At 44.4% G+C, this 14286-nt stretch overlaps 1 protein-coding gene across 1 annotated transcript in view; it reads right to left on the bottom strand.

The window, feature by feature from the left end:
* Nucleotides 1-277: 277 nt before the first annotated feature.
* The window catches only part of RPS7 (ribosomal protein S7), a 38015-nt gene continuing 24006 nt past the window's right edge, over nucleotides 278-14286 (bottom strand). Inside the window, exons 2-8 of the mRNA XM_012763169.3 lie at nucleotides 6281-6306; nucleotides 5999-6082; nucleotides 5752-5823; nucleotides 4566-4709; nucleotides 3708-3772; nucleotides 998-1148; nucleotides 278-388 (exon numbers count right to left, since the gene is read on the bottom strand). Coding sequence (XP_012618623.1) covers nucleotides 311-388; nucleotides 998-1148; nucleotides 3708-3772; nucleotides 4566-4709; nucleotides 5752-5823; nucleotides 5999-6073 — 585 coding nt within the window. The 5' untranslated portion in view covers nucleotides 6074-6082; nucleotides 6281-6306 and the 3' untranslated portion in view covers nucleotides 278-310. The remainder of the gene's footprint in view (nucleotides 389-997; nucleotides 1149-3707; nucleotides 3773-4565; nucleotides 4710-5751; nucleotides 5824-5998; nucleotides 6083-6280; nucleotides 6307-14286) is intronic.

Genomic DNA, 14286 nt, shown 5'->3' with positions numbered 1-14286 from the left:
GTTGGTTTAATGGGCAGATATACATAAGGCTACTGAACTCCATACTTAAAAACAGGTAAGATAGTAATATTCACCCATTTGGGGTAATATTGTAAGATTACACCTGTTGCAACATCCCTGGACACAAGTATATCCTTCACGCCAAACATCCTGGCACACACACACCCTCCGCTCAAACCCTCCAGCCTGTGAGGAACGACTGACGGCGTAAGCAGCTGCGCATCCGCAGCTGCGCATCCGTGTCTCTGGAGTTTTGACAAACATGCCTGAAACAGAATACTGTGAATATACTTTATTAAATCATTTTTGTTTACAACTGAAACTCTGGGAATTCAAAATTAACATCCTTGCCCGTGAGCTTCTTATACACACCAGAAAAAGTTTCAACCTACAAGAGAAGAAAAAATTCATCACAAACCTTTAAATACACACACTCACCTTAAAACCTAATTCTGTGAAATTGTACCCTGTACAGTTTTCCTTCTCAGCAACCAGGTACTGAGAAGAAATATACAGGATGTGCCCGCAACTGTCCTGAGGCTGGGGACGAGCTCATCGCCAACGTCCTGGGACAGGATTCTTCACCGCCACACCTGTGTGCTGGGCTGCTCTGCAGGTGCCATGCTGACTAAGCCACCAGGGCACCCCAGCGCTTGTCCGTGTTGGTTATGTTCTCCCAAGATTCTAACCATCACCACCTCACCTGACTCATCAAAAACATACAGCCTTACTGTAAGTCAGACCATGGAATTATTTCACTTCCATTTTTCCTAGTAACTTAAAAGGTATAGAGAATGTCAGGTGTCCAATTTTTAAGACATCTCCCAATTTAAAACCTGACACACACAGCCCAAAGGGGAGCAGACCAAGGCACAGATGAGACAAGCTGGCTATAATAGTCCCCAGTTCTTGCTTCCGGTGGTGCACGGAGACACAGCACACTGTAATCTACCCTTCTGTGGCTGAACCTTTCCATAACACGATGTTGAACTATTACCTTGTGTTCCACATTATTCTGCTGTGCTTTGTCCAAATGGACCTTTATGAGCCGGCTGCCGTCCAGTTTCACGCGGATTCTCTTGCCCACAATTTCACTTGGGAAGACCAAGTCCTCAAGGATGGCGTCGTGCACGGCTGTCAGAGTACGGCTTGAAAAATAGTGACAGAACGTAAGCAATCCGGCAACGCCTGCCCACTGGTGAACCCCAGAGGGCACCTCGTACAGTCAAAAAGAAATGGTCAATTCCAGGTTCCTAAAATCTAAATTAATACCAGTTTTCAAATAGGCTAATTATATTTCATTTCTCACATCAAAGTCTTTGTCTAACTAGAATATGGTAAGAAGCAACTTAATTTTTTAAAAAACTTAATCTATTTCAAATGTGATACAAGTAACTGCATATTCAATACAATCCATACTCACCAAGGTATTGAGTGATTAATTCTAGGGAATTAGGGAATTCTAGGGAGATTAGCAAAGACTTTTTTATACATCTTTATTTTCACTGGTATTATTTCTCAACTAAATCACTGTAATAAGGTCACTAGTTTTGCTCACCTACAAAACACCCTCCCCGCAAGGCTGTCAAAGCAATCTCTCTAAAATACTGAAGTGACCACACAACTTACCCACTAAAGACCCTCCAGGAGCTTTCCTTGTCCTCCAAAACACCACCAAACTTCCCTGCGCTATCTATGATCAGATGAGGGCTACAACATGCCACCCCAAAAGATACTGTCCTGTCACCTGCTCTAGGACAGCTGCCCCCACAATGTGGGCCACTGATGTTCAACCCACCCTCACTGCGCTCCTCATGAGTGTCACCATGAAGTTCAAATCTGACCTAGCTGTTGCCTGACAAATTAGAAGATTCCACTGATTCCAAACTTTTGGAGTATCTACTATATATTTTCAACATTACAGAGCTGCCTTGTACTATGGTTATTTGTATAGGTCTTACTCACCCCACAGTACACACTCTATTCATTTCTATTTCCTACTTGGCAGTACCATATATAGTTAACGTTTTCTGGTGGCTCTGGATTTGACTGCCAAGGTCTTACTGTTCCAAAGCCACAGACAGCAAAAGCTGGAAGAAAATCCGCTTCCCAGAGCCTTCCATCACCTTTCAGAAAGCTCTCAGACGGCTGCATTATTCACTGCTGCTCATGAAGCATATTCTTACAATACTAGGCAGGCAGGTAAATAAGAAAATTTATTGCTTTCTTTAAAATATAAATTAAAATAGATTCAAAAGCATTCTTGGCATCATCCCTCAGTTTTCAATGTTATCTAAACTACTTTAAAAGGGGGAGCAACAGCACTGCAATTTTAATAATCACAAACCACATGGACTTAAAGTGCTTCAGAGGACAAAACACTGAACTCTGCTATAGCCAAATTTCAGCTTAATCTGAGATAGAGAAACAGAGCTCTTCTCAACAGAGAAAATAAACCTGAAAGCAGACTGGGAAAGTGGCAGGATCACTATGACCCATCAGCTACACCTTAGCGTGGAGGAGAGTGAAGGCTTTAAACACACGCTGGTTCACGCTAGGAACAGTGAAGTCCTCACCTGAGAAAATGCGGGAAACACAGGTTTGGGATGAGGGAGAATTCAACAAGGGGAAGGCTGATCTAGGAGGCAGTCCTTGAGCTGTGCAGAAAGCACAGGGACTGTTTATACTCAATTCCTAACTCAGGCTCTCAGAATGGAGATTACAAAACCCACTTTACATATCATGGTAAAGAAAAAAAAATCCTCAATTCTTATGCTACTCCAACCACCCATAAAACAAGGCCCAAGTGCTAAGCCACATAACTCAAATTCTAGAAACCCTGCACCTACCTTTCTGTCCTCAACTTCCTTCCCACAACATGGTACCACACAGTAACACCTACCCACTAGTCTAGATTCCTAGTACTTACTTCCTATGAAGTTGTTTTTCAAAACACAACTGAGTTTTTTACAAAAATTTCTTAGCTACCATTATTACCAGTAATAAGCAAATTCTCCAAGTCTTGGGTCAGTTTCCTCATCCATTAACTAGGGATAACACCACAAATCATACATTTCATAGGATTGCTGCCCATCTGGTAGAGAGACAACTACTACTTTTTTCCCCAAACTGGTCACTAGGGAAGAGTCTGGAGGGATCCAACAATCCAAGTCTGAAACAATGTACCAATCAGGGACATTCCCATAATACCAAAAGACCTACTTGTCAAGAAGTCAACTGTCAATATTTGAGTTTATGCCAGAGTAAGTCAATCAAGTTCATAAATAATCTCCCCTCAGCATCTTCAACTGCTATAATACTTTAACCTGTGATGTTAGCACCAGAAAAATTCACCCAATTTTTTTTTTACCTCTAAGCTACCGCAAAAATAAAAAGCAAAGATACATCTGAGCACACCTCAACTGTGTCTAGCAGGCTTTACCCCAGCATTGAACTACTGATGTTTTTCTCATCATTCCTATCCTTTGTCCAAAGACCTGGAGCAAAGTCTCACCTTTTCTGACAGCACTGACCTATACCTATGGTGCCCATGTGGACACATGTACACTTCCCATCCAGAATGAATTCTAAAACATACCACAGATAGAGGGAACCAAATGTTACTAAACAAGGATTCTCACGTGAATGGTTTGTGTTATAAACTAAAACCTGCGTAAACTAAGTGGTACACAAAATTTGATACTCACCTCCTGGGACGTTTTTGCTTATTTTTTGTGCGGCTTTTTCGAGTTGGTTTAGGCAGAATTCTCCTCTGCAAGGTAAAAATTATCATGCAACAAAATTCAAAAAAAAAGGACCTAAGTTGATACAAAGCTAAGAACTGTCAAACTGCTTTAAAAGCAAAATGAGTAACAGAACAAGGTTAAAGTTTAAGAAAGCAAAACAACCAAGACCAAACAACTTACTCAGAAATCCTTCTATGAAGTTACTTCCCAAATTATAGCTACTCATTTAGAATCCAGTTTGTATTAAAATGCTACTGAAAAAAATTCCCCAAATACATCTTTCCTCCTTCAACAAGGCCCACTACCCAATGCAGGCACTAAAATGTCTACTGAGCCAGAATACTATTTCTTTTTTTCCTGGTTAATTCTGGCATTTAATTCCCCATAGACTTCAGTTTACTTCAAAGCCAGACCTGAACTTCAAAAAAACCTTTCTTGACTATTTGCCCTTTTTCCTATTAACTATCCCTCAGCATCTCTTTTCTCTCCAAGTCTACATCTGATTCACTGGAGCAGCATGACCACAGAGCCACTAGTTCTACCATGTAGAAAAATCACTGCTCACTACCAGTCACTTTGTAAGCAACCCCCTGCATTTACGGAACTGTAACAGCTGAAAAACACAGCTGTCACTTAACAGACTCCTTAAATTGTTTCCACTCCTAATAGTGTATTTTTTCTACTCAACACAACTTCCCCAGCACCCTACCACCTGGAACAGGTTCTCTGTACTCATAAAATAGTTTTCACTAACTACCAATGCAGTCTAAACACAGGTAATTTTTGCAAAATTCACAAAACATTTAGCGGAATGGATACCTGAGCGATAAAGACAACGTGTTTTCCACTGAACTTTTTCTCCAATTCTCGTACTAGCCGGACTTGAATTTTCTGGAAAGATTTCAGTTGAGGAACAGGAACAAAGATTATGATAGCTTTCCGGCCACCACCAACTTCAATTTCCTAAAGGGGAAAAAAATCCACTTTCTGAAGTTCACAACCTCTATTTTTCCCGCTCAAGCACAATGCTCCATGGTAACACTACTCAGTGGGAACAAGCATCATTTACAAGAACACGCAGACCGTAGGAGCTCCTTTTTAAAAAACCACTTCTCAGTTCATTTTCAGTGCCACATACCGCAGGCTCCCTCACTCTTTCTTAAGTCTGACAAATCTGACACATATAAAACTCCCAGTTTGAGAACTTGCTGATAACCACGCAAGTATGACTGATTCTCTCTCTCTACATGAAATAAACTTTACACTTTTTGCACCCCAAAATGATGGCTGGTTGTCATCTGCACAAGCCTCTTCACCAAACTCTCAACTGTCCATATACGCTATAAATCTTAAACTAAAACCACAAATTATCTGTACAATAAGCAGATATAGTCAGTCAAGACAACTGCTTCAGAAAGTCAAGTAAAAACTGCAGTTAAATTAGACGCAGATAATAAAAGTCTAACCTCGAGTGTCATAAGATCTATTAATTTTAAATGCAAATGTTTCGAGTTAAGGTAAGAACTTTGGGATCAAAGTGTCCTCCCCCTCCAACCTTTAGATTTCCTTATTCCAGGACAAGGAAGGGATAACGCCGGGCCTCAGGCTGCGAACTGTGGCTACCAATCCACATTCCCAGAGATGTGCGCCCCAAGAGCCACGCCAGCCTCCCAGGGGACTGTCACTTTCGCTCTGCACCCCTGTAACCTCAACTCCGGGGTCTCCATGCTGGGGGGCTCCCCACGCCACCTCGCTATTTTGGAACCCAACAAGAATACACGTGGACCTACAAGGACCCGGCCCTACTCCACGTCTCTCCACCCCGCGAGAGTGGTCAGCGAAGTCGCAGCGCACCTGGGCAGGTATCGGCTCCTCTGCTATCGGGATAAGGAAGCAGGACGGGAGTCCCCACGAAACGTGGGGTCACCTAGCAACGCAACACGCCCCCCCCCCCGCAGGGAAGACGCGCCGCCGCCCCGCGCGGGACCCGGACGCGCGAGCTCACCTTGGCCGCCGTGATGTTGAGCTCCCGCAGCTGAGCCTTGAGGTCCGAGTTCATCTCCAGCTCCAGGAGGGCCTGAGAAGCAGAGGGCAGCGGGGACGGCCCTCAGCGCGCTCGCCAGCCCCCAGCCCCGGGCCCGGCCCGGCAGGCCGCCACCGCGGGACCCGGCCGCGGACACACGTGGCCGCCTGTCCCTCCCCACCCCACGCCGGGTGCCTCTGCCCGCCCCGCGGCCGGGAACCCCTCTCACCTGGGAAATGCCGGACTCGAACTCGTCCGGCTTCTCGCCATTGGGCTTCACGATCTTGGCGCTGGAGCTGAACATGGCGTTGCCCTGTGAGCACAGAACGCGCCGCGGTCAGCGACCCCGCGAACCCCGCCCGCCCCGCAGAAGCCATCGGAGGGCACAGGCCGGGTCATCGGCCGCATCCCCACCCGGTGAGTAGGCCCCGCTGCTCCAGGGCTGACTCCGAAAGCCGTTTTCCTCCATGCCGGCAAAAAACTCCGGCCCGAACACAGGCCGCACACCTACCTCGCAGAGCGCCGGCTTAGGAAGAGGCCCAAGTCTCGCGAGAGCTCATCAAATTCCGGTGGCGGAAAGCAAGAGGCGGAAACAGCGCGAGTAGAGGGGCGGAAACCGGAAAGACCACTGAGAAGCGGTAGGAGGTCTAGAGAGTCTCAGGAAGTGGATCGGGGGAGGAGTGTGTTGGTAACGCTTTTCCTCCCTAGGAGCCGTAGCTTGGTTCCGTTCACGAGAGTCCCAGCGCTGGCTGGGGAAGATTGGAGACGCTGGAGTCCGGTTTCGCTCAGGACCGGTCCTAACTGAGATACAGTTCTGACTTGTTTATTGAGGAGGGCTGAGAGTTATTATGACCAGGGAGCCCTTGCTATGTTTAGATGCCTTTATAAGCTAATTTAGTGTATAACCCTCATCTGCCTTACAGTGGTAATTAAATTGGCATTACCGTCAGTATATTGATGTTTAACAAGTACCTCAATCCATTGTCCTGTAAACCCTTTGTAAACGGAAATAGACAAAAGATACCTGAGGGAGAGCAGGTGATCTATGCTTGTTACATCAGTATTAAAGGTAATTGTACCACTTCTTAATTCAGAGCTAAAAGGCCTGAAAGAACTCCATGCCTCGTCTTCAGAGTAGTATATGCAGACTTAATAAGAACGATTTTTCTTCTGACTCAGGGCCCTATTTTACTTCTGGGATGGTTCATCAGTGCAACATAATGCTCTTTCTGCTAGGTGCAGTGGCTCGCCCCTGTAATCCCAGCATTTTGGGAGGCTGCAACTGGAGGATGGCTTGAGGCCAGGACTTTGAGACCAGCCTGAGCAACACAACAAGACCTCGTCTCTACAAAAACTTTTTAAAAAGTTAGTCGGGCATGGTGGTGTGCACCTGTAGTCCCAGTGACTTGGGAGACTGAGACAAGAAGGATTGCTTGAGTCTAAGACTTGGAGGTAGCAGTAAGCTATTATGACACCACTGCACTCCAGCCTGGGTGACAGAGCAATACTCCATCTCTAATCATCATCATCATCATCATCATCATCATCATCATCATCATCATCTTTCTTCCTATTAGCCTAAGGCTACATTCACTTTCTCTCAGGGGGAAGCCTTGGCTACAGAGAGAATAGGTGCACTACCACTAAGCATGCCCATTGCATAGGGGTGGCCAGGAGAGCCTTAAAGGGGCTCCCTTGCTCTAATAATGATATGAATAGGTGGTGCACACAATGAAAAATGGCTGTTAGGAAATCCAGCTGCAAACCAAAATGTTTAAAGTGTATTTTGTCATCTTTCCCCATCCCCAAGAGTGCTACTGGGTAGGTTATCTGGACTAGTGGAAGAATTGAGGGGCCCCGGGCCCCCTATCTGGGAAGACCTGGAGGCTGGGATCAGAGTGGCAGAAGCAGCCTACTGACACTCAGCCATTCACAGCAGATGAAGAACATGGCTAAGGAGGGGAACAGGGAAGGTGCCTACCTTGTGGGTGTTCCTCTTTTTTATGAGAGAAACATTCATCAGAATGATTCAGAGAAGCAGCTGCATCACCTCAAATATTTTTTTTAGAACTTCAAGAAACAATGATATAATGAACAAACCAACAATTTCTTATAAATTCAGTTAGCTAGACTTATATATTAAGGGATCTCAAGCTTTCTTTAGGTATTTCAATACAGAAATAACTAAGCTTCACCTGAAAATCATTGGTCTAAATCTTTTACTCAAATATACATTTCAAATAATTGCTACAGGGCTGTCACTCTAAGCAGGACAAATTATCCCTTGCATTATGGTTATACAGAAGACCAAATATGCACTGTTTCTCTCTTAACCGAAAAAATGGTTGTGTAATAGGTCAAATTCTCATAAACATTTCTATCTTAATTCTAAATCTTTCCAGATTAAAAACTGCTTACCAACCTGAGGAGAGTAGTTAGCATAGCAGCTAACTGATATTATCTACGACAGACTTAGGAGATAGGCTGCCTAGATTCTTGTTCGTAACTCTAATCGAATGTGCTGAGCCACTGGTGGTGGTTTTGTTAATGATCTTGTAACTTCAAGAGAGAAGTGACCACTTAGCCTACTTCTCTGGTTTTAAGTTATAGACATTACCTAATTTTTATGTCCACTATTAGAAATTCTGTAGCTTCCACGAAAGCATCAAGCAATTAAAATGCATACATTTTTTTCTAACTCTTTGGACCTCATGGGATTCTAAGAAATTTAATTGTAAAAACTTTGAACCTGATAGAATGTTGCAGTGTATATTAAATAGGTGTTTTTAGGATCATAGCCACAACTTACGTGACCATTCTACTAATATTTGTTAGGAAATGCCTACTAACTGTAACATTTAATTTTTATATTTTATTAGTTTCTTTATATATTTACTAGTTTTTTATTCTCTAAATGTACAATAAGTCAATGATACCAACATGATTGACAACTCTGAAATATCATCTATCCGATTCACTTACTTTTAGAAATTTTGTTAACTCTTTTGTGTATCATGATGGATGAACAACTTTTCAGATTTACTGTACGTCAGTAAACCTCAGTCAACCTCAGATAACATTTTTCCCTCGATGCTTAAATGGTCTCAGTTAAATGTGGCCAGTAGGACCCTCTTTTAGATTAGCGCCCAGGTCCTGTCACCTCCACTAATCTCTGAACATCTTGCTTTCTGTGCAAGATGTGCCTGGCTCTTTTTGTACTTTTCTGCCCCAGACATGGAATGAGCCTTTTCTCCAAAAAGGCCTGATTAATTTTACTGTGTGGAAAAAATAATATTGGAAACAAGAATCTTGGCACCTAGGATGCTGGATGGCAGTCCTCTTAAGCCATTTCAATGGACCGGGCTAACAGAGATGCATTTTTTAAGTAATATTTTCATATAAAGATACAGGTTCATGTTGATATTCCCAATCCATTCCTAATAGGACAGTGTTCCTTCTGAAATCCTTGATTCTGTAACTGCATCTCCTTTTTTCTTATAATGAAAACCTTGATTTCTAAATATATAAATACATACAATTACTCACTTTATTTGACAATATGAGAGAATAAATTCAAAATAAAATTCAATATTACTGTAAACCATACTGTTACATAATAAAATTCAAAAATTTCTAGTGGGATCTACGGTCTGTTTGCTCTGTTACACAGTTTAATCATCATCTCTCACGCTAGTATCTAGTGGTTCTTCTCTGATAGACAATTTGGATCAATTGTTTCAGCTTGTTTTCAGTTTGGGGACTTTGGCATCCTGACAGCCATTGGTTTTAAGGTCATAGAAGAGGGTGGCTTTTGGCTACTAGGAGAGAGAGGATCTACTCTACCTTGAGATGATGGAAAAAACTGCAGTAGCTCAGTCTCCAAAAGTCTTTAAATGGATTCATTTAGCTACCTTCTGAGTTATCCATCTGCAATAACTAATGTATAGCAGCACACAATTCAGAGACTAGCTGCTAGCTCAATTAACTGCCTACTTTTAAATTTCTAGTAATATCAGAACTCAAGTGTCTTACATCTTCTTAAAAATTTCTAAATATCCTAATTCCTGTTTTGATCTTTCAAGATTTATAATGTTATCAATCTTTGTTTATGCTACAAGTTCTCTTTCATTTAATGACATACAATATTCCCTACCAGTCTAACATATATTGTTATATGGAGGTTTGTAGTACATGATCCAAATGATTCGCCTAATATTATTTTGATAATTCCAAACACCACCATGAATACCCCTGAACAAGCTGGCTTATTACTCATTGCAGGGAAGAAAACACAACACCGTCAACAACCACGGGGCATAAGGAGGTGTTAGAAAAGACTGCTAGGACTTGGGTTTGTGTTAGGTAATTTGGGGAAGGGCGTAAGGAAGGGGGATTTGCTCTGGATTGGATGCCGTCAGGAATATTCCTACAGTTGGTGTCTTAATAAATCTCACTTGCAGTGAGAGCTGACTAGGGCGAGGCTGCAGCTCTGATTGGTAAGAGGCAGCGTCACTCCTGTTAGCCAGGAGAGTGGGATGTTTGGTAGTTTGCGGCTTCCACAGTTTTCCTGTTTTGCCTGTATTCAGATGTGATTTTTGGAGTGGTTTTGTTTTTGTCCTCAGCAATCATGAAGATTCTGATATTCTCTGAAATCTTTTATGTTCACAAGGAAAGCACCACGACCTTGCTGTGGGCGCCAGGCCTGCGGCGACAACACCAAGGCCAGCTGGTGGCTCCAGGACAGCTCCTACTGTCAGAGGCTGTTTTCCTCTTTCTCACCCAGGGCCAGCCAGAATTTTTCATTTTTCTGCAGAGATGTCAGGGATCAAGCAGATTGGAATTTTACATGAGTAGCCTCTGTCAATCGTGAATACACATTCTTGAATTTCACCTAAAATCTTCTTCTGATTTATGGGTCAAAACCCAGAATTTATATATATACACACAAACACACACTCCCCTCACTAATATACTTGTTACAGAAAACCTAAATGTAGGACTCAAATTCTCAGAAGACTTTGGATAAACATAAGTAGTCTTTACCTTAATGCTAATTAAATTCAAACTTCCTAAAGCCAATTAGAAATGTTATAAACTGTAACCCACGCCTGTAATCCTAGCACTTTGGGAGGCCGAGGCGGGCGGATCGCTCAAGGTCAGGAGTTCGAAACCAGCCTGAGCGAGACCCCGTCTCTACCAAAAATAGAAATAAATTAATTGACCAACTAAAAATATATATACAAAAAATTAGCCGGGCATGGTGGCACATGCCTGTAGTCCCAGCTACTCGGGAGGCTGAGGCAGGAGGATTGCTTGAGCCCAGGGGTTTGAGGTTGCTGTGAGCCAGGCTGACGCCACGGCACTCACTCTAGCCTGGGCAACAAAGTGAGACTCTGTCTCAAAAAAAAAAAAAAAAAAAAACTGTAACCCACTCCTACATATCTAGCTAAGAGAAATTAAAACATATGTTCACACAAAAATTTGTATGTGAATGTTCGTATCACCCTTATTCATAACAGCTAAAACCAGGGAAAGACCCAAACGCCCATCTGCTGACGAATGAGCACAGGATAGCCGTACAGTGGGAGACCACCAGTAAGTTAATGACACAAGCTAATAATGTAGGTTACAACGAACCCTGGAGGCATCGTACTAAGTGAAAGAAACTGACATAGAAGACTTCCCATTGCACGAGTCCATATGTATGAAATCCTAGAAAAGGCAAACATGTAAGAGACTCAGGTCAGTAGCTGCCGGGCCTGGTGGGGCAGAGGGCTTATCAGCAACAGACATTGACCCCCCCAGACCTCACAAGTCCGGGATCCAGATGGCAGCGGATTTGGTGTCTCTTCCTGGTTCACAGCATCTTTCCGCTGGGTCCTCACATGGCCTTGGCAGAAGGCGGAGGGAACTCTCTGGGGTCCCTTTCATGAGGCTCTAAACCCACCTTGGGGGTTCAGCCCTCATGGCCTCTTCCCCTCCCAAAGGCGCCAACCCCAAATGCCATCACTGTGGGGTTAGGATTTAGCATGTGTCCCTGTGGGGACGCAAACATTCACAGTTCTAGCCAGCTCCACGTGATGCTGACGGCCGGTCCAGGGGTCGCACTGTGAGTAGGAAGGGACGAGATAAACTCAGCGAGGGATCATGATACAGCAGTAGCAAGGAACAAGGCTTTCCCCCAGTGTGAAGGAAACCAATTAGAGCATCTACGGTTTCATCCCAAAGGGACTAAGTGACACTAGGGGGAGGGCAGTTAAAAAGCCAAGGTGAGGCCAGGTGCAGTGGCTCACGCCTGTAATCCTAGCACTCTGGGAGGCTGAGGCAGGTGGATTGCTCAAGGTCAGGAGTTCAAGACCAGCCTGAGCAAGAGTGAGACCCCGTTTCTACTATAAATAGTAAGAAATTAATTGGCCAACTAAAAATACATATACAAAAATAATTAGCTGGGCATGGTGGCGCATGCCTGTAGTCCCAGCTACTCAGGAGGCTGAGGCAGGAGGATCGCTTGAGCCCAGGAGTTTGAGGTTGCTGTGAGCTAAGCTGATGCCATGGCACTCTAGCCTGGGCAACAGAGTAAGACTCTGTCTCAAAAAAAAAAAAAAAAAAGGCCAAGACGTGCTCACCTGTTTAAAATAAATTACTTCCCTAGTATGTAAAAAACTCATTAAATAGTATCCTGTGCTGGGCATGTATAATCTCAGTATCTGAGAAGCGGAAAGCCTAGAGGTCAGGCGGGTGACAGAGCCACAGGCTCCGAAGTCGTTCTTCCCCTCCACATCCTAATGCTAATAATAAGTGACAGAGGAGAGTTACTGGTGAGTCCTTGAGTGTAAGAAGAATTTATGCACCTGTCTTGCGACTGAGAATTAATGGATTGAATTTAGCAGAAGGTCCTTTCTCTCACCTCCACTCACAGCTGCCAGGGCCTTTATTACTGTCATCTATTGCCAGTGTAAGTGACATGAATGTACAGCCCTGCAGCCACGGCGAGACTCCTGAGCCAGCCTGTGCTCTAAGCAAGGTCGCTGACTTGCCCTGCAGAGACCAAGGCCTCTTTTCCAGTCTAACACAGGACATGAGCGTTGGACACAGGTGACCCGTCAGGTGGGTGGAAGGAAACCACTCATGTATTAATATACATATATATTTTTGAGACAGAGTCTCGCTTTGTTGCCCAGGCTAGAGTGAGTGCTGTGGCGTCAGCCTAGCTCACAGCAACCTCAAACTCCTGGGCTCAAGTGATCCTCCTGCCTCAGCCTCCCAAGTAGCTGGGACTACAGGCATGCGCCACCATGCCCGGCTCATTTTTTCTATATATATTAGTTGGCCAATTAATTTCTTTCTATTTATAGTAGAGACGGGGTCTTGCTCTTGCTCAGGCTGGTTTTGAACTCCTGACCTTGAGCAATCCTCCCGCCTCGGCCTCCCAGAGTGCTAGGATTACAGGCGTGAGCCACCGCGCCCGGCCCACTCATGTATTAATATTTAAGACATAGAAATACTTACACTTTTGATTTGTATCGTAAACTGATAATTTGCTTGTCATCAGTATATTTCATCACAAGCAACACCAGTCTTACCACTAACTTTCACGAACTCTGTACAGGATGGGAAGAACGAGTGTGACGCTGAAAACGCCTGTACGTCAGGCTGAGTCAGAGGCATCACACACACCGCTGTGGTCACTATCACGGCCACTGCGCACGGTGACGATATTTCCATTTTTCACAGGACAGAACAGAGACTTTGAGCAACTCACCAGATTTGAACAACTGGTAAATTGTCGAGCTGGAATCTGCAGCTCGTCTGTGACAACTTCACAGCTAGGGCAGGAGGGGATTGGGTGCAGAATGGTCGATTTTCATCATTCAGTTCTCCAGGGTGTTGATACCAGTGACTCAACTTTTTTATTCTTCTTTTTTTGAGACAGAGTCTCACTCTGTTGCCAGGGCTAGAGTGCTGTGGCGTCAGCCTAGCTCACAGCAACCTCAAACTCCTGGGCTCACGCAATCCTGCTGCCTCAGCCTCCCAAGTAGCTGGGACTACAGGTATGTGCCACCATGCCCAGCTGATTTTTTCTATATATTTTTAGTTGGCCAATTAATTTCTTTCTATTTTTAGTAGGGATGGGGGGGGTCTCGCTCTTGCTCAGGCTGGTCTTGAACTCCTGACCTTGAGCGATCCACCTGCCTAAGCCTCCCAGAGTGCTAGGATTACAGGCGGGAGCCACAGCGCCCAGCCTCCACTTGACCTTACAACAGTTCCTCGGAGTCAGTGCACCCAGAGCTTTATCCCGGTTTTGCCAGCAAAAAAGCTGGGGTGTGGACAGGGTGCGTCCCCTGACCAGGCCTTACAGAAAAGAGCACCAGGCATCAAACTTCTGCTAGCTTGGCCCCTGTTCACAGCTTACCTTCAGGGCCCATCACCTGAAAGGGGTAAATAACAAAAGCATTTTTGCCCCTGTACCACCAAGATTGCAACTAAAGTGACATTAGCACAGTGATGGATGCATCC

The sequence above is a fragment of the Microcebus murinus genome, chromosome 3, assembly GCF_040939455.1.
Source record: "Microcebus murinus isolate Inina chromosome 3, M.murinus_Inina_mat1.0, whole genome shotgun sequence".
Lineage (NCBI taxonomy): Eukaryota > Metazoa > Chordata > Mammalia > Primates > Cheirogaleidae > Microcebus > Microcebus murinus.
The sequence above is the reverse complement of the archived record's forward strand: the minus strand, read 5'-3'. Positions and strand labels throughout refer to the sequence as shown.